Source organism: Oncorhynchus clarkii, chromosome 25 (assembly GCF_045791955.1).
Source record: "Oncorhynchus clarkii lewisi isolate Uvic-CL-2024 chromosome 25, UVic_Ocla_1.0, whole genome shotgun sequence".
NCBI classification, from domain to species: domain Eukaryota; kingdom Metazoa; phylum Chordata; class Actinopteri; order Salmoniformes; family Salmonidae; genus Oncorhynchus; species Oncorhynchus clarkii.
Window position 1 is genome coordinate 33,454,247 of NC_092171.1, and position 24,279 is coordinate 33,478,525.

At 45.0% G+C, this 24,279-nt stretch overlaps 1 protein-coding gene across 1 annotated transcript in view; it reads right to left on the minus strand.

Annotated features, from left to right (window-relative positions):
* Positions 1 to 547: 547 nt before the first annotated feature.
* The window catches only part of LOC139383334 (protein associated with LIN7 1, MAGUK p55 family member a), a 48,173-nt gene continuing 24,441 nt past the window's right edge, over positions 548 to 24,279 (minus strand). Inside the window, exons 3-12 of the mRNA XM_071127836.1 lie at positions 23,034 to 23,242; positions 17,247 to 17,324; positions 14,359 to 14,502; positions 13,690 to 13,929; positions 12,782 to 12,965; positions 12,007 to 12,150; positions 10,442 to 10,609; positions 4,716 to 4,918; positions 4,448 to 4,558; positions 548 to 4,130 (exon numbers count right to left, since the gene is read on the minus strand). Of these exons, the coding sequence (XP_070983937.1) occupies positions 3,954 to 4,130; positions 4,448 to 4,558; positions 4,716 to 4,918; positions 10,442 to 10,609; positions 12,007 to 12,150; positions 12,782 to 12,965; positions 13,690 to 13,929; positions 14,359 to 14,502; positions 17,247 to 17,324; positions 23,034 to 23,242 (1,658 nt within the window). The 3' untranslated portion in view covers positions 548 to 3,953. The remainder of the gene's footprint in view (positions 4,131 to 4,447; positions 4,559 to 4,715; positions 4,919 to 10,441; positions 10,610 to 12,006; positions 12,151 to 12,781; positions 12,966 to 13,689; positions 13,930 to 14,358; positions 14,503 to 17,246; positions 17,325 to 23,033; positions 23,243 to 24,279) is intronic.

Consider the following 24,279-nt stretch of genomic DNA (forward strand, 5'->3'; position numbering starts at 1 on the left):
AGTGTTTTGAAGCAAGTTAATAAATACTGGACATACTGGTAGATCGATTACCCTTTCACATTGAGTTGACCACTTACATACAGTATTACACAATAAAAATGGCATGAACATGATTCAGAAAGTGGCTCCCGAGTGGCGCATCAGTCTAAGCCACTGCATCTCAGTGCTAGAGGCGTCACTAGACACTCAGGCTGTATCACAACGGGCTGTGATCGGGAGTCCCATAGGGCGGGCGGCGCACAATTGGCCCAGCTTTGGCCGGGGTAGGCAGTCATTGTGAATAAGAATGTGTTCTTAATTGACATGCCTAGTTAAATAAAGGTTAAATACAAAATGTTAGACGTCCTCCAGTGATTTGTGAACTTTTACTGTTGCAAAGTGATATCCCAAGTATAAATACAGTAAAGTACACACACTAAAGGGCAAACTTCAAGGAGTAGGGTATTCAAATCTTTGGTCTGATGTCATCTGCCTCCCTCCTTCCATCCTCGAAGAACATTAGAGGAGCAATAGAGAACAGTGCTGAAGAAATGAAGGAACCAAACACTACTTCTATCAATCTGGTCTTTAATTTACATGAATAATTCCTACAAAAACAGATTTACAGGAATAAAAACTTTTTTTATAGTATAGTAACCTTACATTCAACAACTCTACTTCCAATAAACAGCTCAACATCTACACAAGGTGTGTACTGCACAGACTGAAGATATATTATAATGAATAATATTATATGGACAGGGATAACAAGGTCCTAGATCTGTTCTCCAACTCCGAGACAATAAATAAAGCCAATTGTTACAAACTCCTCTGACTATGGCATACATGACAGAAATAGTCAGAGGAGTTGGGTAGAACACAAAACAGATCTGGGATCAGGCTTGAATTGAGGGGGTCATGGAGACAGTACCAGCAGAACCTCAGTTCTGGTTCCAGAAGCAATATGAAGGGATGGAAGGGTGTCAGAGTGATCATTCTACAAGTGCATTACTCGGTACATAATACATATATTTTTAACATTACATGTATATCAATGTCAAATATCTAGACACCACAATATCATCAATAATAACCCAAATTAAAATGGTGTTATAATATGTGAAACAGATCGTTGTCAAGACTGTTTCCCCATTGTGTCTGCTAGAGATAATACTTGCCTGCATTTCAGTGAGTTCTGCCTCCACACACACACACACACACACACACACACACACACACGAGTGAGCTCCAACCTATGAACATACCATCACCACATGCAACAAAACAAACAATTTTTAATGTAATTGTAGGCTATTTTTCCCCGCATTTAGGCTTATCGGTTCGTTCAAGTTCATTTCACAGACTCATTTCAATAACAGCTCTGAAAACAAAACACAGATGTATGTCACACATTTAAATATCACCTGTGGTGAAAACCATCAGATTAAAAATACAGCATAGATGGATCGTTCATAATGAATCTGAGTGAATTAGAAAATGCATTTAATATAATCCCACAGACAGCGGTGCTCAGATACTCTTTAGTGTTTTCTGTGAATAGAATAGTACTGGTTACATTCACTATGGTTACACTCCTACAGAGTAGCACAGGAACTATACATGATGAATACTGAGAACTAAAACTACCCCAGGAGGGTTTAATGTCCAAACTTCTAAACACCTCTAATAATCTTTCTTCATTATCAGAAATGTTGCTTTAAATCCTGGGATTCTGGACAGGACAGTTTTTTGTATTTAGTTATGACCAGGGGTATATTATTTATGCAGATTCTGTTGTAACATTTTTAGTCTGTTGCAAAGCACTTAGCAACAGAAACCATTTATTACAAACGGAAAACGCTTTGGAACGACAAAATGTCTATTGGACAAATTCAGGTAGGTCCCTCCCCATTTAGTACCATTTGGTTCAGTTTGGTTCTTAAAACTGTAAATGGTTTCTGTTGCAAAACGTAATAAATACACCCTATAGCGCTTGGGTAGAAGTGAGAGGTGGTGTTAGGGCTAGTTTATTATCCTCTAGTACTGAGCCAATTATGACCTGAACTGGCCTGGTTATGACCCACCATAGTTTAAGACCATGCTGGAGGACAATGTGAAAAGAAAATATCAGAGCCAGCACAGTAGTGTTGATTGGCACGATAGTTTGAAAAGGGTATAAGGCAAGTAGATTAGAATGAGGCACTGACTCTTAAGCACCTCAGATTTAATTATTGTTATGTCAAAACACCAGTTAGATACACCTCCAGCATTGTGCTGTGCTGTAGGGTAGTGCTGACCTGGGTTCAAATAGCATTTGAAATAATTCAAATACTTTCAGGTTTTGCTTTCATCTACCTGGAGTGCCAGATGGGGGTAGGGTTTGCACTTGTGGGACTATTCTATTGTTCAATCAAGCACAGCTAAAGTATTTGAAATGATTCAAATTGTACTTGAAACCAGGGCTGCCGCAGTGGAAAGAGAGCTCAGATGCTGAGATAATGTAATCCGACACCTGGGTGTGATCACCTCACAGATAGTTTCATTAGGTGAACAAATCCCATCCATGATGATACTTGTAGTAGCCTAATCCCATTCCCATCTGCTATGTTAGAGATCAGAGGCACCTTACTGCCAACACTCCAGACTATGGCTGAGTGATGTCAGTTCGACATTAGAGAACACAGACACACCTGACCTCACACACGGACAGAGCATGGGTACAACAACCTCTGTGTAATGTAGGAGAGACATTCACTGACTGGATAATAATATGTCATACATAGAAGCTATGGGTTCTTCTTCTCATCTTTGAAAACTTATTTAAAATACAATATATTTACAATTATAAATAATTATCAAAAGCAGGATAGAAGCATTAATTATATTTCTGCCACAAGTGCCACGTCTTTACATACTTCCTACCTGGAATGTGAATAGTTAATTTAGTGAAGAGAAATACAGAAACAAAAAAAAGGAAAAAGGACAAATTATCAGAGCAATAATACATCAAATTAATTTCCCCAGGCAGTCTCAGAAGTGAATAGAAGAGTTCAGTTCAGCATAATAGTGATAACTGTTTCATTCATCTTCAGCTTGTGGTGATTGAGGATCTACCTCCAGTCTCACACAGAGACTGTGGTTGGAGAATTGAGTCAAGGCAAAACTTCAGCGTTGTGTGCGTGTCAGGTAGGGCCCTATACAATTTTTAACATTTAAAAAAAAATCTGTAGGATTCCATTTAGTTTTTCCCCAATACCGTTTTCTTCTTTTAGTTTTTCCAGATTTCCATTTCCCCTTGTTTTTTCAGGTTTTCACTCTCAAAATCACACTTTTTAAAATATAAAACAACAAAATTGGATGTTTTAAGTCCATAACAATGCTCAAACCACATCGGGAGACAACTTTTGATGTCTAGGATTTCTTTTTTTTTATGTTAATTTTCGGGTGGTGTAGTTACCCTTTAATTCCAGTGCTAGCAAGAGGGTGTTGTTTAGCAGTGTTTTTGTAGCTCGCATGCGATGACAGAGTTTGCAAAACAAATACCCACTGGATTGATGCAAATAATATAATTCTGCCAGGTCAGCATAGGCTACTTTGTAGTTAACATTTAAATGAAGGTTTTTGGGAAAGCCTTTCCATCTACCAGAAGACTTTTCATTAGCATCATTGCTAATGGCTACACAAAGTGGTAAACGCACGCACTGCACATACAGACGAGGAATTATCTTTGCTTATTCAGAAACTTACAGGAAATAAGAATCACTGATGCATTCTGTTCATGTCTTATGATAAACGTGGGAAAATACATTTTCAATACATTTAGTTGATTGCCTAAAAGTTAAAAAAATGTTAGCATATTGTTGAATTATGTTTCAATGTATTGATTCTGTGATTCGGTTCACTTTCTGTGCATTGCAGATTTTACAGGGCTCTAGTCAGGTTAGCATTGTGGGTGTGTTATACTGCCCCGGCCCTTAGCGTAGCCAGGAGGAGGGGACCCATTGTGGCTCTGTGTCCAGTTTGTTGATCAGCCTCAGCAGCTCCTGATAGGCCTTGTCCTGGTCTGTGTTCACGATGGCTGCATCAAACAGGTGGCCAAAGTTCTGTTCCATCTCACGGGCCTTCTCGATGATGTCACGCAGCTCCTCTGGCTGATGTAGAGAAAGGGTTGGGGATAAGAGAAGGAACACAGCATGTTTCCCCAGGTTAGCTTGATGTTTTTCCTAGCCACTGTGCTTCTGCCTCTACATTGCTTGCTCTTTGGGGTTTTATGCTGGGTATCTGCAAAGCACTGACAACTGCTGATGTAAAAAAGGGCTTTATAAAATACATTCAAATAATGATTGATTGCTAGATGTCAAGTGGATGAGCTTGACCAAGGCTTAGTAAACCAATCTTACTGACAGACAGGACCCTTCGGGGTCAAAACGATGGAGAAAACAGATGTGGTGTTTGAAGGATTCAGTACCTTTGGGTTCTTGCTCTCTTTGGTCAGGAGGGCTCGCAACCGTTCTTGGGAGGGAGGAGCGATGAAGATAATGTAAGGCTTCAGATCTGAGCTACGCAGAGTCTTCAACGACTGGAGAGAGGATGGAGAGAACTCCCAGTCAGACACGGCAGCAACATAGACAATTTATGTTCTCTTATAATACCTCTTCTTTTCCCTCTCTGTCTGGCCTCCTCTCCCTCTCAACTCTCTATATTATTTCCTTCCCACCAATTACTCTCCCCCTCACCTGTGTGTGCAGACAGAGCAGGCAGATCTTGCCCATGTTGATGAGTTGGCGGACAGAGTCGGTGCTGGTTCCGTACAGGTTCTTCTCAAACTCTCCCGACTCAATGAACTTCCCCGCAGTGGCGTCCATGTCAAAGGCCTGGCGGGAGACAAAGTGGTAGTCTCTCCCACTCACCTCTACATCACGCCTGTTCCGCGTTGTGTCTGGAATAAGCAAAAATAAAACAAATGATTTACATTTTTATTGCTAAAAAAAACAAAAACAAGAACAGGACTGTGGAAGGGATACAACAGACATTGACTGAACAATTATATCTGGAATGAATACAAATGATCAAATTCTATACCCTCTAAATGTGTTGAGGAATATTTACTCCCTACAGTACAAAGACATTCTCATTGACCATTTGGTATGCCCCGAAAACATCTAGAATCTTTACAACTTAGTACAAGGGATGCACAATATATCGGTGAACATATCAGAATCGGATGATATTAGCTAAAAATGCCAACAACGGTATCGTCCCGATGTCTAGCTTAACGCCGATGTGCAAAACTGATGTCAAAGCTGACGTGTATACCTATATAATGTACAGTTGAAGTCAGAAGTTTACATACACTTAGGTTGGAGTCATTAAAACTCATTTTTCAACCACTCCACAAATGTCTTGTTAACAAACTATAGTTTTGGCAAGTTGGTTAGGACATCTACTTTGTGCATGACACAAGTAATTTTTACAACAATTGCTTACAGACAGATTATTTCACTTATAATTCACTGTATCATAAATTCCAGTGGGTCAGAAGTTTACATACACTAAGTTGACTGTGCCTTTAAACAGCTTGGAAAATTCCAGAAAATTATGTCATGGCTTTAGAAGCTTCTGATAGGCTAATTGACATAATTTGAGTCAATTGGAGGTGTACCTGTGGATGTATTTCAAGGCCTACCTTCAGACTCTGTGCCTCTTTGCTTGACATCATGGGAAAATCAAAAGAAATCAGCCAAGATCTCAGGAAAAATATTGTAGACCTCCACAAGTCTGGTTCATTATTCAGCACAATTTACAAACACCTGAAGGTACCAGGTTCCTCTGTTTAAACAATAGTACGTAAGTATGAACACCATGAGACCACGCAGCCATCATACCGCTCAGGAAGAAGATGCGTTCTGTCTCCTAGAGATGAACGTACTTTGGTGTGAAGTGCAAATCAATCCCAGAACAGCAGCAAACCTTGTGAAGATGCTGGAGGAAACCGGTATAAAAGTATCTATATCCACATTAAAATGAGTCCTATAATCGACATAACCTGAAAGGCCACTCAGCAAGGAAGAAGCCACTGCTCCAAAACCGTCATAAAAAAGCCAGACTGTTTGCAACTGCACATGGGGACAAAGAGCATACATTTTTGGAGAAATGTCCTCTGGTCTGAAGAAACAAAATTAGAACTGTTTGGCCATAATGACCATCATTATGTTTGGAGGAAAAAGGGGGAGGCTTGCAAGCCAAAGAACACCATATCAACCATGAAGCATGGGGGTGGCAGCATCATGTTGTGGGGGTGCTTTGCTGCAGGAGGGACTGCAGGAGGAATGAAAATTACGTGGATAAATTGAATCAACATCTCAAGACATCAGTCAGGAAGTTAAAGCTTGGTCGCAAATGGACCTTCCAAATGGACAATGACCCCAAGCATACTTCCAAAGTTGCGGCAAAATGGCTTAAGGACAACAAAGTTGAGGTATTGGAGTGGCCATCACAAAGCCCTGACCTCAATCCTATTGAAAATTTGCGGGCAGAACTGAAAAAGCATGTGCAAGCAAGGAGGCCTGCAAACCTGACTCAGTTACACCAGCTCTGTCTGGAGGAATGGGCCAAAATTCACCCAACTTATTGTGGGAAGCTTGGGTAAGGCTACCCAAAACATTTGCCCCAAGATAAACAATTTAAAGGCAATGCTACCAAATACTTATTGAGTGTATGTAAACTTCTGACCCACTGGGAATGTGATGAAAGAAATAAAAGCTAAAAGAAATCACTCTACTATTATTCTGACATTTCACATTATTAAAATAAAGCGGTGATCCTAACTGACCTAAGACAGGGAATTTTTACTAGGAATAAATGTCAGGAATTGTGAAAAACTGGGTTAATGTATTTGGCTAAGGTGTATGTAAACGACGCCATGTAAAATGTTGCTCTACACTGCAACACAGCATTCCTAACCTATCAACAAGTCGAGCAGTCATTTAAAAGAATAAGATAATTTCAGCAAGACAACTCAAAAGGCGAAATCCATTAACTCCAAGATAATCAACCGTTCTCTGTCGTGGGTGATGTTGGCTTTCGTGACAGGCCGAGCACCGGTACACATTAACGTTACCAAGTGTGCTATTTTTCAAATGTTGCCCTACCAAGTTACACAGTAATAGCTTCACGACATACTACGGAAGGCCATTTGGGTCTTTGCGTGTCCAAAAATATATTTGACGAGTTAAATAGCAGTTCTATTGTAGAATGTTGTGAATTTACACGTGCAAGCCAAGCGCCACCACTACTATCAGTAGCACTGTCAAAGCTGTACAAAAACGTCTGCAAACAAGCAACCACCAGCCACGAACAATGTGTTTACAATACCGCGATGGTAATAAAGTATTATTTGTTTGACCGCAACTTCTGGGGTAGCTAGCTAGCTTTAGCTTGGTACCAAGGTAGCACCAATACAACCAGCCTGAAAACAATGACCAGTAGAAACTGCAGTCATTTTTACTATCCTTAGCAATGATTAATGAATTATTGTGAATAAGTATTAGCTAGGTAGCCACTTGTTGTTCACCAATTGAGCTTCAGTTCATGAAAATAAATAGCTAGTGTGAGGTTCTGTGTTATACACTATAGCCCTTACCATATCATATGTGATGGAATATTATTTGCTGTTGGCTTGTGTGGGTATATGTGTTATGCAACATAGCTGACTTGAGACATTGTTAACAGTTTCAGGGCCATGGGCCTTTCTCATGATGGAAAAATACAGAATAACATGAAGACAAGAACTGTGCAATGAGTGGTGGGGGCACATTCAGAACGTAGTGTTGCGAGAACAAACGGTCTTTTGTTAGATAACAGGAGCCAGGTGTGAGATAACTGTATTGAGTGTGTGAGCGCCTAGATATTCTACACAACTACAACGACTGACCGCTGAAGCGCCTAGGAGGCTGGGACCAGCTTGTGCGCCAACAATCAACGATAGGCTGGGTGAGTTTAAACCACGCCCAGTCTCTACTCTGACAGGCCGGCTCGGAAGCAGGAACTACTTCTGTCAAGAGTATATTATAATATCTTTGTCAGGAACAAGTCAGTTCTCTGTGAGGTGTGACAGAGAGCCCGTATATACGAAAATTGCATTTACCACTTATGGCTTAGCTAATAAAAAATACATAGTATACAATTCGGTGACTCAGTTTCATACTTATCCTGATACCAGATTCAATTGACGCAACCCTTAACACTAGCCAGCCCAAAGCTAACGTTATAATCTTAATTATCATCTGGCTAGTGAGGCTCGACCGGACCAGGTTATGTGTTGTGAAGCTAGCCACAATAAGGATTAGGCAGAATAGTGGAATTTGCAGTTTGCCTTCAAAATAAAAGTACCTATTCGAAAGTAATGCAAAAGGTTACAATTGGTGGAATCATGCCATATTTAGACTAGATAATGTTAAACAAGGTTGAAATGTGAAATGGGGTAAAAGTCTACTCGGTGACACCCACAGAACACAACTGTTAAGAGTTTACGCAAATATTAGCGGTGCTCTTATCGCGGGACTGTGACATCACCTCCCCAGTCAGCCTATTGGGTGTATTGACATTCATATTGCACTGTATAGCTCTACCTAATGATTGGGGAGCAATGAAATGGGGTATCAGTCTACTCAATACTCCTCCTCAGAGTTATCAGACTCAAACATCCACGCAGTATTGTTTTTCCTCAGCAATAGTTTTCAATACACATAGGTTGACAATAAATGGTGTCTCAATTCACAGTTGTTTGAGTCCCGCGATAAGAGCTACGATGCTAATGTTCTCTGGGTGTCACTGATCCACAAACCATAAGTAAGGATGTACAGTGAAATAAGTATACTCCCAATGAAATTCTAAAGTATAATACATTCAGAATGATTTAAACAGATTTTTGTCAAATTAACAAATTGTCTTTTGTTGATTTTATATAACATTCCAACCTCATTGAGCATGATCTATTCAATTATGGCATAATTCTACTATTTGTATTCATTTGCATCACCGTCAATGACAAACGTATTTTGAAGGCTAACCACATAGTCCACTATTGTGGCTAATCCTTATTGTGGCTAGCTTCACATAGATGGGTCCGACCATTAATCAAACAAGAACTGTCTTATAAGTTACGGTTATTTTAGATGACACCTAGCTATATAGCTAGCTAGCTATAAGCTACTGAAACAGATTTGTCATTTTGCTATGTTTTTGGGGAAGAACATTGTTTGCATCCATTAGTAAATGCCACCCCACACCATGACTGACCCACCGCCAAACCGGTCATGCTGGAGGATGTTGCAGGCAGCAGAACGTTCTCCACGGCGTCTCCAGACTGTCACATGTGCTCAGTGTGAACCTGCTTTCATCTGTGAAGAGCACAGGGCGCCAGTGGCGAATTTGCCAATCTTGGTGTTCTCTGGCAAATGCCAAATGTCCTGCACGGTGTTGGGCTGTAAGCACAACTCCCACCTGTGGACGTCGGGCCCTCATACCACCCTCATGGAGTCTGCATGTGTCTGCTCAAACGGTCAGAAACACATTTGTGCTCCTCCTGCTCCTCCTTGCACAAAGGAGGAGGTAGCGGTCCTCTGCTGGGTTGTTGCCCTCCTAGGGCCTCCTCCACGTCTCCTGATGTACTGGCCTGTCTCCTGGTAGCGCCTCCATGCTCTGGAAACTACGCTGACAGACACAGCAAACCTTCTTGCCACAGCTCGCATTGATGGTCCATCCTGGATGAGCTGCACTACCTGAGCCACTTGTGTGGGTTGTAGATTCCGTATCATGCTACCACTAGAGTGAAAGCACAGCCAGCATTCAAAAGTGACCAAAACATCAGCCAGGAAGCATAGGAACTGAGAAGTGGTCTGTGGTCACCACCTGCAGAACCACTCCTTTATTGGTGGTGTCTAATTTCCACCTGTTGTCTATTCCATTTGCACAACAGCATGTGAAATTTATTGTCAATCAGTGTTGCTTCCTAAGTGGACAGTTTGATTTCACAGAAGTGTGATTGACTTGGAGTTACATTGTGTTGTTTAAGTGTTCCCTTTATTTTTTTGAGCAGTGTATTTAACTGTACTAGAATGCTTAAAAGGCCGCTCAAATTTTAAATGACGGTATCGGGTTTTTTTGTCAAGGAAAATATTGGATATCGTATCGGCCAAAAATATCATATGAGTGCATCATTACCTAGGACCCATTGTCTGGCGTCAGATGGTGTCACTCCTACGCAAAGCTCGTCCCTCAGCCGTCGCAGTACCTGACGTTCGACAATGGACTAGTACCTACATAGATCAGCCTGATAATACATGTACAGTGAATAAGTCCAAGAGAGAGTTTGAGGAAAGCCTTCAGGGAGCACTGAGGAGTGCAGTTCAAGGGGAAAGTTCACCTTTGAAAATAAACGTTTGATCAATTTGACACTTACGTGGGACTGCTCCCCCAAATCTGTCTGGCTGGCTGGACAGCAGTCTCTGTCTCAAGTCGTTCTGCCCACAGTTGGGAGGACCAATCAGGGCGATGGGTCGCTTTCGATTGGCTGGCTGGTGGTAGAGCGCCATCTCTTCATAGGTCAGGATCTCCTCACTGTCGTTGTCTGGGGAGCAGCAGAGATACAGACAAAGCAGGAACAAGACAGTTTTAGTTTAATTTCAAACACTATTCCTATCTTGGTATAATGAAAAAAGACTTGAGCCTGAGAAAGGCCTTTTGTTGAAACGTCAACATTTATCCTGTTCTTGTCATTTCTTCTACTATATCTTGGGTTCATTCCAACCACAGTCCATTAAAGTGAAAATACTAACTTTCATAGTACATGGTCTTTTGGCTAAAGCTGGCTAAAGTAAGTGATCTCTCTTTCTCAGGCCTACGACTACTAGGGCTATTTTTTGCTCAGGTTATAAAATAGTAACTCGGGGTATAAGAGATATGAGTAACAGTCAATAGTGATAAGGGAAGAGTAAGTGTGAATAACTTCACATGCATAATGCATAAGCATTAAAACAAGCACAGCCGCACATTCCAGAACCAGAGACAAACAGCCCCCCCAGCAACCAGGACTCATATTCACTAAGAGTTTCAGAGTAGTAGTGCTGATCTAGGATCAGGTCCTCCGTGCCCAATATAATCTCATACACTGTGATCTAAAATACAAACCTGATCCTAGATCAGCACTCCTACTCTGAGACACTGAATACAGGCCCAGGGTACCCATATTAGGTTCATTCTACACCAGTCTGCAAACATCTCTGCTACAGCACTCTACCATGCTCTACTTCCAGCCATCTGGTCCATGGGGAGTGGGACTAAGAGACTACGCACTCCACCAGCCATCTGGTCCATGGGGAGTGGGACTAAGAGACTACGCACTCCACCAGCCATCTGGTCCATGGGGAGTGGGACTAAGAGACTACGCACTCCACCAGCCATCCTAAACTGCAATCAAATAACTGCACGACACCTGCAATATTCACGGAGTGTACAAAACATTACTAACATCTTCCTAATATTGAGTTGCACCCCCCTTTTGCCCTCAGAACAGCCTCAGTTGGTCGGGCATGGACTCTACAAGGTGTCAAAAGCATTCCACAGGGATGTTGACTCCAATTCTTCCCACAGTTGCGTCAAGTTGGCTGGATGTCCTTAGGGTGGTGGACCATTCTTGATACACACAGGAAACTGTTGAACGTGAAATACCCAGCAGCGTTTCAGTTCTTGACACAAACCGGTGCGCCTGGCACCTACGGTCATACTCCTTTCAAAGGCACTTCAATATTTTGTCAGACCCTTTAGGGTAAGAATGGCACACATACACAATCCATGTCTCAAGGCTTCAAAATCCTTCTTTAACCCGTCTCTTCCCCTTCATCCACACTGATTTGAAGTGGATTTAACAAGTGACATCAGTAAGGGATCATAACCTGATCGGTCGGTCATGGAAAAGGCATGGGTGTGTGTAAATGTACTTGGTGAATTCTTCTGAGCTGGCTTTACCATCATTCTGCTTGACGTTGTAAAGGAGCTTCTTCCTCTTCTTCTTGTTCTTCTTAGCACACCACAGCTTTCCCGACTTTTCAGGCTCTTTATCCTCTTCTATGGTCTGCTTCATGGCCTCTCTCTGCTGCTGGAAGCTCTTGCCTGCATTTACAAAGAGAAGAGATGTTGTTAAACACGGTCTGATGATCTACATTGATGACCTGAAACTGGTCCAGTTTGTTAGGAGGCATTTTATTTCTCCTTTAATTAACCAGAAAATCTTCTTTTCAAGACAGACCTGGCCAAAAAAGCAACACACACACACACACCTAAAACCTGCAAATAGCATAAGATAACTTTCCGAGGTTTCCAAGCTAAATTCTCCTTAACAGTCCTTCAATCTGTGTAGAGGCTGGGTAGCGTACCTTGTACTAACCCAGCCAGGTGCTGGTTGGGGTCAGGGTAGCGTACCTTGTACTAACCCAGCCAGGTGCTGGTTGGGGTCAGGGTAGCGTACCTGGTACTAGCCCGGTCAGGTGCTGGTTGGGGTCAGGGTAGCATACCTGGTACTAACCCGGCCAGGTGCTGGTTGGGGTCAGGGTAGCGTACCTGGTACTAACCCAGCCAGGTGCTGGTTGGGGTCAGGGTAGCGTACCTGGTACTAACCCGGCCAGGTGCTGGTTGGGGTCAGGGTAGCGTACCTGGTACTAACCCGGCCAGGTGCTGGTTGGGGTCAGGGTAGTGTACCTGGTACTAACCCGGCCAGGTGCTGGTTGGGGTCAGGGTAGTGTACCTGGTACTAGCCCGGCCAGGGGCTGGTTGTCCTCGTCTCCGTCCCTGTAGGCCTGCCACCAGTTGGGGTCGTCCTGGCTAATGATGTGGAGGATGTCTCCCTTCTGGAAGCACAGGCCCAGTTCCCTACACGGCACGTAGGGGTCATCAGACGGGTCGTAGTCAAAGTGAGCCTTCACATGGACCTGGTGGAAAAGAGGACAAGACATTACCTTAGTTTTTCTAGTTAATCTGTATATTCTAGAATTACATTAAGATTCACATTTGTAAATATGGTCATGTAGCAGATGCTCTAATTAAGCAATAAGGCCCGAGAATGTATTACCAAAGTAATTAGAGCAGTAAAAACAAATGTTTAGTCATACAATCTGATATACCATGGCTGTCAGCCAATCAGTATTCTGGGCTCGAACCACCCAGTTTATAATCCAAAACAATGTAGTGTTCATAAGGACATATTCAGTATGTGGTGGCCCATGTGGGAATCAAAGCAACATGGGTCAGAACCATGCTGTCCAACCCACTGAGAACCATTGGAACTTGGAACAGTGTGAATGCTACAGACAGACGGACATCACAGCCAAGGTTGGGATAGAAGCTGAGAGGAGAGGTGGTCGGACATGGAGATGTGTCTGTACTCCCCAGTCTCTGATGGGCGGGGTTTTGGTCTGTACTCACCACAGTCTCTGATGGGCGGGGTTTTGAGTCTGTACTCACCACAGTTTCTGATGGGCGGGGTTTTGGTCTGTACTCACCACAGTCTGATGGGGGGGGGGGGTTGGTCTGTACTCCCCATAGTCTCTGATGGACACGGGTTTGGTCTGTACTCACTACAGTCTCCCTGATGGACGGGGGTTTGTTCTGTACTCACTAGTCTCTCTGATGGACGGGGGTTCGGTCTGTACTCACCACAGTCTCTTTGATGGGCGGGGGTTTGTTCTGTGAGCTGGGGATAAGGATGAAGGTCAGGGTTCCGTGCATTTCGGCCAGGATGTCGAAGACCTCGTTGACGTCCTTCCCTCTGATCTCCACTCCGTTGATCTCCAGAACCTCGTCTCCTTCATGCAGCAGCCCGCTGCGCTCCGCCGCACCGCCCTTCACGATGCGGCTTATTACCACACTGTCCATGTCGTTACGCACTGTCGCACCCTGCCGCACATACACAGGGTGAGGAACAGAGGTTAGTGATAGATACAGGAGGGATTCAACTTTTCTGATAAGAGAGATGATGGCTTTGTCTGAAAAGTGTACATTCATTCAAATGTATTTTATAAAGCCCTTTTTACATTAGCACTTGTCAAAACGTTGTTTACAGATACTCAGCCTAAAACCTAAATACAAGCTGTCAAATCCTCGATTCCTCCCGTCCTTGATTCGTCGCTACACTCTCAAAGCTCATTGGGAGGGGGGATCCCGAAGGGCGGGACCTTGGATCCTCTCCTCCAATAAGCTTTGAGGGAGGAATTGAGAAAACAAAGACTGGAAGAACCGAGGATTTGACAGCTGGGACTTTTCAGACAGCCTATGTCTACTCATATGATGATTCATGACTGTTGGTGTGTTTTAAAGGAGTCTCACCAGTGGGATGTCCCTGGCCTTCTCCATGCGGACTATCTTGACAGTCTCCCCTCCCCACTGGGTGAGAGCCTCACAGGGGTCAGGGGTCAGGGGCTCCAGCTGCATCTCCTGCTCCGCAACACAGTCATGGGCCAGAAGCACTGCCTGGGGAGGTACAGGGGACATAGGGTTAGCCTTACTGGGTTAACTAACCAGACTCTAGCTGCTAGAGGGTTGGATGCAGAGACACAGGTTAGACTGGCACACCAAGACACAGACTCCATACAGTCATGGGCCAGTAGTACCTACTGGGGAGGGACAGGGGACGTACTGGTCAGAATTACTGGGTTAACTAGACACTTTTATAGGAAACACAACATCCCTCCCTGTCCTCTCTCCACCATACAGTCACTGGCCAGCAGCACTGAAAGGCACAGAGAGCAGTCATACATTCTGGGTTAACTACTAGACTTTTACAATATGCTCACACACCAACTCAGTGGCCTTGTGGTTAGTGTCCGGCCTGAGGTTGAAACGTAGGGGTTCGATCCCCGGTCGAGTCACACCTCTCTGCTTGCCAGTCAGCTTTAAGACAATGGATTGGGGGGCAAGGCCATGTGAAAGACTAGCATCATGTCTAGTGGGTGCACTTGTACATCAAGCTGCCTCACTCTACAGAAACAGGAGATATGCTCCTGCCCCTATGGGCAGTTCTGGCTCAGACAAGGCTTACTTGGAGATAACAATCACACTTAGTAGGTTAACTTTCAGTGACTTGTAAAGCAAAAACACAGGCAGAGATAGGCGCATGAACGCACACATCCACAGAGACCTGTCTTTAACAGTACTGTAGTCTTTACTTCCAGAGCCCCCTGATATTCTTCTATTTCCTGCCCTGAACCTTAGTCACTGCTCTAGCCGGCTACCACCCGGTACTCTACCCTGCAGCCTAGTGACTGTTCTAGATGGCTACCACCCGGTACTCTACCCTGCAGCCTAGAGACTGTTCTAGATGGCTACCACACGGTACTCTACCCTGCAGCCTAGAGACTGTTCTAGATGGCTACCACCCGGTACTCTACCCTGCAGCCTAGAGACTGTTCTAGATGGCTACCACCCGGTACTCTACCCTGCAGCCTAGAGACTGTTCTAGATGGCTACCACCCGGTACTCTACCCTGCAGCCTAGTGACTGTTCTAGATGGCTACCACCCGGTACTCTACCCTGCAGCCTAGTGACTGTTCTAGATGGCTACCACCCGGTACTCTACCCTGCAGCCTAGAGACGGTTCTAGATAGCTACCACCCGGTACTCTACCCTGCAGCCTAGAGACTGTTCTAGATAGCTACCACCCGGTACTCTACCCTGCAGCCTAGAGACTGTTCTAGATGGCTACCACCCGGTACTCTACCCTGCAGCCTAGAGACTGCTGTACATAGAGTCATTGAACACTGGTCACTTTAATAATGTTTAGATGCGGTTTCACCCACTTTATATGTATACACTGTATTCTAGTCAAGGCTCATCCTATATTTATTTTCTGGATTATGTGTGTATTTCTATTACAAGGTACTACTGCACTGTTGGACCTAGAAACACAAGCATTTCGCTGCACCTGCACATCTGCAGATCTGTTTATGCGACCAATAAACTTGGATTTGATTAATGTGGAAGGAAGAAAATCCAGGAGGAGAAACATGATATAAGAAACCTTCAGTAAGTAGTAACAGACTAACAGCCATATCATCCCGTGGGGAGAAAGGCCTGGTTAGTTACCTCACTAGATCTACCTTCTTCCTCTCCTCCATCCTCCTGTGTGTTGGGTCATGTTCAGTATTACACACTGTAGCAAAACATTCAGGTAGTACCTCCCTTATCAATCTGTTTCAAACCGTCCCTCCCTACTGAACATGCCCTGGTGTCTCAGAGGAGCAGCAGTATCATTGGCCTCCTGAGTGGCGCAGCGGTCTAAGGCACTGCATTGAAGTGCTAGAGACATCATTAGAGACCCTGGTTTGATTCCAGGCTGTGTCACAACCGGCCGTATTCGGGAGTCCCAAAGGGTGGCACACAATTGGCTCAGCGTCGTACGGGTTAGGGGAGGGTTTGGCAGGGTTAGGGGAGGGTTTGGCAGGGGTAGGCCATAATTGTAAATAAGAATTTGTTCTTAACGGACTTGCCTATTTAAATAAAATAACAAATCAATTGTAGATGTGGGGGACAGAGACCAGTCTGAGTGTAAGGGAAAGGTAGAAGTGTACAGGGCTCAGGGGAAGACAGCTTGGTCACATTGCAGAAGCAGTATACAGGGCTCAGGGGAAGATAGCTTGGTCACATTGCAGAAGCAGTATACAGGGCTCAGGGGAAGACAGCTTGGTCACATTGCAGAAGCAGTATACAGGGCTCAGGGGAAGACAGCTTGGTCACATTGCAGAAGCAGTATACAGGGCTCAGGGGAAGACAGCTTGGTCACATTGCAGAAGCAGTATACAGGGCTCAGGGGAAGACAGCTTGGTCACATTGCAGAAGCAGTATACAGGGCTCAGGGGAAGACAGCTTGGTCATATAGTATAAACTCAGAGGAAGGATGTGGGAGAGAGATTAGGAGCCAACAGCTGATCACAGCTGAATCAACACACTCCTGACCTGAACAAACTCCCAGGGGGATACGGGTTCTGCTGAGGGGGATACGGGTTATGCTGAGGAGGATACGGGTTCTGCTGAGGGGGATACGGGTTCTGCTGAGGGGGATACGGGTTCTGCTGAGGGGGATACGGGTTCTGCTGAGGGGGATACGGGTTCTGCTGAGGGGGATACGGGTTATGCTGGGACAGAGACGCAGGTGAGACACAGCGGTTACACAGAGACACATAATTAGTCATTCCAGTAGGAATGGATGGAAGCCTCACCTGGACATGTGGTGAGGAGAGCAGGGTGTTGAGCTCCAAACCCTCTGTGTGTTGGCTGTTATGAACCATAGACTGGACCTGAAGATGAACACACAGGAAGTCAAAGAAAGATGAGGGATAGGAGTCACGCCCGGAAACTTGAAACACATTAATGTGTTTAATTAATTAATTAATTAACAGCTGTTCTCTCCGATCAAAGAAACGCATCAAAAAGTAACATATCTACAGAAAGGTTTGAAGTATTTAAATATTTCCACCTATTTGATACAATAGGCTACATTTGTTCACCAGATTAGAGGGCATAGGGTTTGTGTTACAACATTTAGTTGACTGGTTTTCATTTTTTCCTTGTGGGGTGAAAGTGAATTATTCTAAGATCTGGTGATCCATGCTCTGTTGATGGGCCTTCAAAAGCCTTTAGATCGGCCCCAGGCCATACAGCCCCAGGCCACGCAGGCCCAGGCCATGCAGGCCCAGCCCCAGGCCATGCAGGCCCAGCCCATACAGCCCCAGGCCATGCAGGCCCATGCCCAGGCCATACTGCCCCAGGCCACGCAGGCCCAGCCCCAGGCCACGCAGGCCCAGCATCAGGCCACGCAGGCCCAGGCCATGCAGGCTCAGCCCCAGCCCATGCAGGCCCAGCCCCAGGCCATGCAGGCCCAGCCCCAGGCCATACAGCCCCAGGCCACGCAGGCCCAGCCCGAGGCCACGCAGGCCCAGGCCACGCAGGCCACGCAGGCCCAGGCCACGCAGGCCCAGCCCCAGGCCATGCGAACAGAATAGTAAAATAACCACAGCCAAGGCCCCAGGTTCAGCTTGGGTTATGTTCATTAGGGCACGCAGCAGAGTGACAGAATGTTTTGCAATGCTAATGAGCGTTTCTTATTGGTTACAGATGCCTTTTAAAGATCCTAAGCACTAGATTCATAACATATCATACAAATTGCAACAAAAACATACATACAGATGTGCTCAAATGTGTTGGTACCCTTACAGCTCATTGAAATAATGCTTCATTGCTCCTGAAAAGAGATAACATTAAAAGCTATTTTATCATGTATACTTGCATGCCTTTGGTTTGTCATAGAATAAAGCAAAGAAGCTGTGAAAATAGATGAATTGTTGCTTATTCTACAAAGATATTCTAAAATGGCCTGGACACATCTGTTGGTACCCCTTAGAAAATAGAATAAATACTTGGATTATAGTGATATTTCAAACTAATTCGTATCACACACACACACACACACATCTCCAATCTTGTAAACCAGTCATTCAGACGATTTAAATGGACAGAAGTAGTCACTGAGCAGTTTGGTATCATTGTGTGGACCACACGGAACATGGACCAGAGAAAGGAAAGGAGAGATTTGTCTGGAGAAGGCATCCATCAAACCTGAGACAGCTGGAGCATTTTGCTCAGGAAGAGTGGGCCAAACTACCGGTTAACAGGTGCAGAATGCACCCATCAAACCTGAGACAGCTGGAGCAGATTGCTCAGGAAGAGTGGGCCAAACTACTGGTTAACAGGTGCAGAATGCATCCATCAAACCTGAGACAGCTGGAGCATTTTGCTCAGGAAGAGTGGACCAAACTACTTGTTAACAGGTGCAGAATGCACCCATCAAACCTGAGACAGCTGGAGCAGTTTGCTCAGGAAGAGTAGGCCAAACTACCGGTTAACAGGTGCAGAATGCATCCATCAAACCTGAGACAGCTGGAGCATTTTGCTCAGGAAGAGTAGGCCAAACTACCGGTTAACAGGTGCAGAATGCACCCATCAAACCTGAGACAGCTGGAGCAGTTTGCTCAGGAAGAGTGGGCCAAACTATCGGTTAACAGGTGCAGAATGCACCCATCAAACCTGAGACAGCTGGAGTAGTTTGCTCAGGAAGAGTGGGCCAAACTACCAGTTAACAGGTGCATACGTCTCATTGAGAGCTACAGAAAACATTTGATTGCAGTGATTGCCTCTAAAGGTTGTGCAACAAAATATTAGGTTATGGGTCCCATCATTTTTGGCCATGCCATTTGTTTTATTACTTACAATATTATGTTGAATAAAAAAAATCTAAAGCAAAAGTCTGATTTCTATTAAATATGGAATAAACAATGGTGGATGCAAATGGCTTTGGTCAATTTCAAGTTATTTCAGAGAAAATTGCGCATTCTTCGTTTTTTGTGGAGGGGTACCAACAAATTTGAGCCCGCCTGGCCCATATGAAATGGATGACGAAGTACACAATAAAATGGGGACCACTTTTGGCTTATGAGCGTCACTCTCAGAACTACTGGCTGAAATTATACAAAAGTTCAATTTTAGCCAGTCAAGACAAAATCCCTCCTTTCCTGTTAACTAAGCCTAACACTAAGCCTATGGGAGGTGGGGTTTTACAAGGGTGGACACAGGCAGAAAACAGCCCTCACTTAATTGGTCTCCTCCAGAGCAAGGCTAATCCCACTGTGGTGTTGTTTGTGTCTCTAGTATTCTGGTGATGTGGTTCACATGAGGACTGGCCATTAGGACACTGCGTACATAGGAAACAAAAAGATAATCAACAAAAATAACTGACCAAACTGGAATGCTATTTGGCCCTTAACAGAGTACACAGTAGCAGAATATCTGACCACTGTGACTCAAAACTAAGAAAGGTTTTGAATCAGTGAGCATAGCCTTGCTAAAGGCCGCCATAGCCGGTCTTCTCTTGAGAGCCAGGTCTGCCTATGTGCACACTGCCCACAAAATGAGGTGGAAACCAAGCTGCACTTCCTAACCTCCTGCCAAATGTATGACCATAGAGACACATATTTCCCTTAGATCACACAGACAAAGATTTTAAAACAAATTCAATCTTGATAAAATCCCCTATCTATTGGGTGAAATACCACAGTGTGCCATCACAGCAGCAAGATGTATGACCTGTTGCCACAAGAAAAGGGCAACCAGTGGAGTATAAATACCATACCTGTAGTAAATAACCTATATTTATCTGTTTATTTAGTTTTCCTTTCAGACTTCAACTATTTGCACATTATAACATTTGAAAGGTCTATATTATTTAAAAACTTTTGTGAGTGTAATGTTTACTGTTAATTTCTGATATATTTCCCTTGTCTATTTCACTTGCTTTGTCAATGTAAACATATGTTTCCCATGCCAATAAAGCCCTTTGAATTGAATTGAGAGAAAGGCAGACAGAGATACACAGTGAGAGAGTGCACGAGGCCCTATTGTGAGTTTCCCTTCTAGTCCAGGTCAGTGAGTTTGAGTTCTTGATTAGTTTGGGCTCTAATGATGGGGCGAGCGGAGTACAGGAGCTGTTCTGTGCTGCTGGCTGGGGCAGAATGAGAGGACATGAGCTGTTCTATGCTGCTGGCTGGGGCAGAATGAGAGGACATGAGCTGTTCTGTGCTGCTGGCTGGGGCAGAATGAGAGGACATGAGCTGTTCTGTGCTGCTGCCTGGGGCAGAATGAGAGGACATGAGCTGTTCTGTGCTGCTGGCTGGGGCAGAATGGGAAGAATGAGAGGACATGAGTTGTTCTGTGCTGCTGGCTGGGGCAGACTGAGAGGACATGAGCTGTTCTGTGCTGCTGGCTGGGGCAGAATGGGAAGAATGAGAGGACATAAGCTGTTCTGTGCTGCCGGCTGGGGCAGAATGGGAAGAATGAGAGGACAGGAGCTGTTCTGTGCTGCTGGCTGGGGCAGAATGAGAGGACAGGAGCTGTTCTGTGCTGCTGGCTGGGGCAGAATGGGAAGAATGAGAGGACAGGAGCTGTTCTGTGCTGCTGGCTGGGGCAGAATGAGAGGACAGGAGCTGTTCTGTGCTGCTGGCTGGGGCAGAATGGGAAGAATGAGAGGACATAAGCTGTTCTGTGCTGCTGGCTGGGGCAGAATGGGAAGAATGAGAGGACAGGAGCTGTTCTGTGCTGCTGGCTGGGGCAGAATGAGAGGACAGGAGCTGTTCTGTGCTGCTGGCTGGGGCAGAATGAGAGGACATGAGCTTTTCTGTGCTGCTGGCTGGGGCAGAATGAGAGTACAGGAGCTGTTCTGTGCGGCTGGCTGGGGCAGAATGAGAGGACAGGAGCTGTTCTGTGCTGCTGGCTGGAGCAGAATGAGAAGACAAGAGCTGTTCTGTGCTGCTGGCTGGGGCAGAATGAGAGGACATGAGCTGTTCTGTGCTGCTGGCTGGGGCAGAATGAGAGTACAGGAGCTGTTCTGTGCTGCTGGCTGGGGCAGAATGAGAGGACAGGAGCTGTTCTGTGCTGCTGGCTGGGGCAGAATGGGAAGAATGAGAGGACAGGAGTTTATTATGGTGTTTCATTAACACTTCTTCACAACACAGTGATTCCAGGCAAAGAGGCTTTTCTCCTCAATCAAGCTTCATTAGTGGACAAAACATACAAAAATACATTTGAAGTACTTTGTGGAGGTTCCTGTCCATTTAAAACCTCATACACGGCACAAACTCTGCTGAACGTCAAACTCATGGCTAGTAGGCTACCTAATTCAGGCAAAGGTTTCTACAACTCCTACAAATCATACTCGATTGCTTGTGTGCATGCATGCGTGCACACATACATACGTGTGTGTGTGCACGCACGTCTCAGTGTGTGTGCATGTGGTACAGTGGGGCAAAAAAGTATTTCATTTGCAAATAAATTCATTAAAAATCCTACAATGTGATTTTCTGGATTTTTTTTTCTCATTTTGTCTGTTATAGTTGAAGTGTACCTATGATGAAAATTACAGGCCTCTCACATCTTTTTAAGTGGGAGAACTTGCACAATTGGTGGCTGACTAAATACTTTTTTGCCCCACTGTATATATTCCTGTCATTGTGTCACACAGACCCTCCCCAGTCCTTACCTCTTGGCCTCAGATCAAGTGTGTATCCCTCTCATTTCCTTCTGTTCTAGTTTCCATGAAGTCTGAGGTGGGGGCTCAGCCAAATACCAGTGGAGCGACGCACAGGTTGATTTGGAATTGAGTATACAGGAGCACTAACCCCTACTGCCTCATTCTACCCCCAGACCCACACCATTCTCCCCCCAGCCCCAAACAACCAACCTCTTCCCCCAGACCTACTCAATACGTTCCAGGTACAAGTTTCCCACAGGCAACAGATCCTAAGGTCAGCTTACTCCTCCGGAAATCCTACCCTTAACCATTCTAATGCAAAACACAAAACTGTCTCTGGATCAGCACCCCCACCGAGCCAGTTCATGTGCTAAGCCATTTCTGATCTAGGATCAGTTTTTTCTATGCAAACCCTACCCTTAACCCTGATGTAGTAATACCCCAAACTGACTGAGATCAGCATCCAGGTGTCATCTCCTGGGCCAGGCCCTGAGCGCGGTGTGTGTAGGGAATAATCAACGAGGGGCTATGCGTTCTGTGGTAAATAACGCACAACATTGAAGGTGTCTGCAACATCACACTTGCTAAGACGGCTAAAATCTGCTAGTGAGCTGCTCAATAACTGGGACAAATGTATTTGAGAGACAAGTGATCATTGTGGAACTTTATGTTTTCAATAAACATTGGAAACTAAATATAGTTTACATGCTGTCAACAATCCTATCCAAACCTCACTGTTTTGTCCCATAGTTGCCCAGGCGTCGGTTTTGTTGCTAAATACCCAAGCTGTCTGTAAGAGTGGGGAAGGGAGGGCTGGGCCGGTTCACGTGCTGCTGTGAGATCTGTAAGCCCTGATCGATGATCAGTTTACCCTAACCTGAACCGTTCTAATCAGAACACCCCAAACTGACTCCAGATCAGAACTCACCTCGTGTGCCAGGCCCTGAGCGCGGTCTGTGTGTGGGAAGGGCGGGCTGGGCCTGTTCATGTGCTGGGCCACAGCGTTGTGGATGTTGAAGGCCTTCTGGAAGTCAGTCTTCTGGACCAGCTGCAGCACCAGCTCCACGTCCTCCTGGCTCTGGCCGTCAGACAGGCAGTGCTGCACCTGCTTCAGGGACATCAGCAGCTCCTCCAACTCTGTACGGAGGAAAGTGATTCAGGCATACACATATACTGTACTGACAGGTCACCCATAGAAATACAGTACACAAAAGCCAGACACACACATGCAGAAAAAAAATAACAGTGAACTAAAAAAGAAAAGAATGTTCCAAAACATTCTGAACCAGGCTACAAATGGCTGCCCCATCGCTGTTCTTGCCTGCTCTACCACTCTTCCTGCCAAGTTAATACCGCGTCGTATAGCCCGCCTGGCCTAACGGGTCGCCCGCCAAGACAGGATATTAATAGCTGGGATACAACTCCGAAATAAATCAAATTCTTCAATCTTACCAGCTCTCTCAAATCAAGACCCCTCTTTTAGGCATATCTGTCCAGTGTAAGTAATACCAAAATAAGGAGAGGGTTGGCGTGTCAAAGGGGGTATGTTATTAGGAGGCTAGTGTCATCTCATCTGATGGAGGACCTACTGTCTCTCTCCATATAGCTTTTTTTTAGGCCAGGCGGGTTACGCGACCCGTTTGGCCAGGCGGGAGATGGGGCAGCCACTCAGGGAGAGAGAGCAGCCATTGTACCCTAGTTCAGAATGTTTTGGAACAGACTTTTTAATTAATGTCCCCTCACAGGGCCCTCCCCTCCCCCCGAGGATCACTCACTCACAGAGCTTTAGAACAGGAATGCACCCACCATAGGCCTACAGACTAGGGGGGGGGGGGGGGTTGTGTCATTCATAAGCCTACTTGGAACAGTGAACTTGGGTTAAGAGACTGAGGGAAAGCCACAGACCGACACAAAGGATACATGTGTACTGAGAGAAAAGAGATGGATGATTATAAAAGCTAGAGATGTCAAGGTCAGGGCTATTAAGCTGTCATTTTAGTCTGGTTGGTGTCATGTGTCTGTCTGATTCTGATGTGTTGATGCTGCAGCTTGGTCCAGGCCTCTCAAAGAGATGTTTCTCAACGAGACTAACCTGGTTAAATAATAGCTTTATGCTGTTCTGAATTCTAGATGGACCCCACCCACTCCTGTAAATCTAAAAAGATCAACTTAAG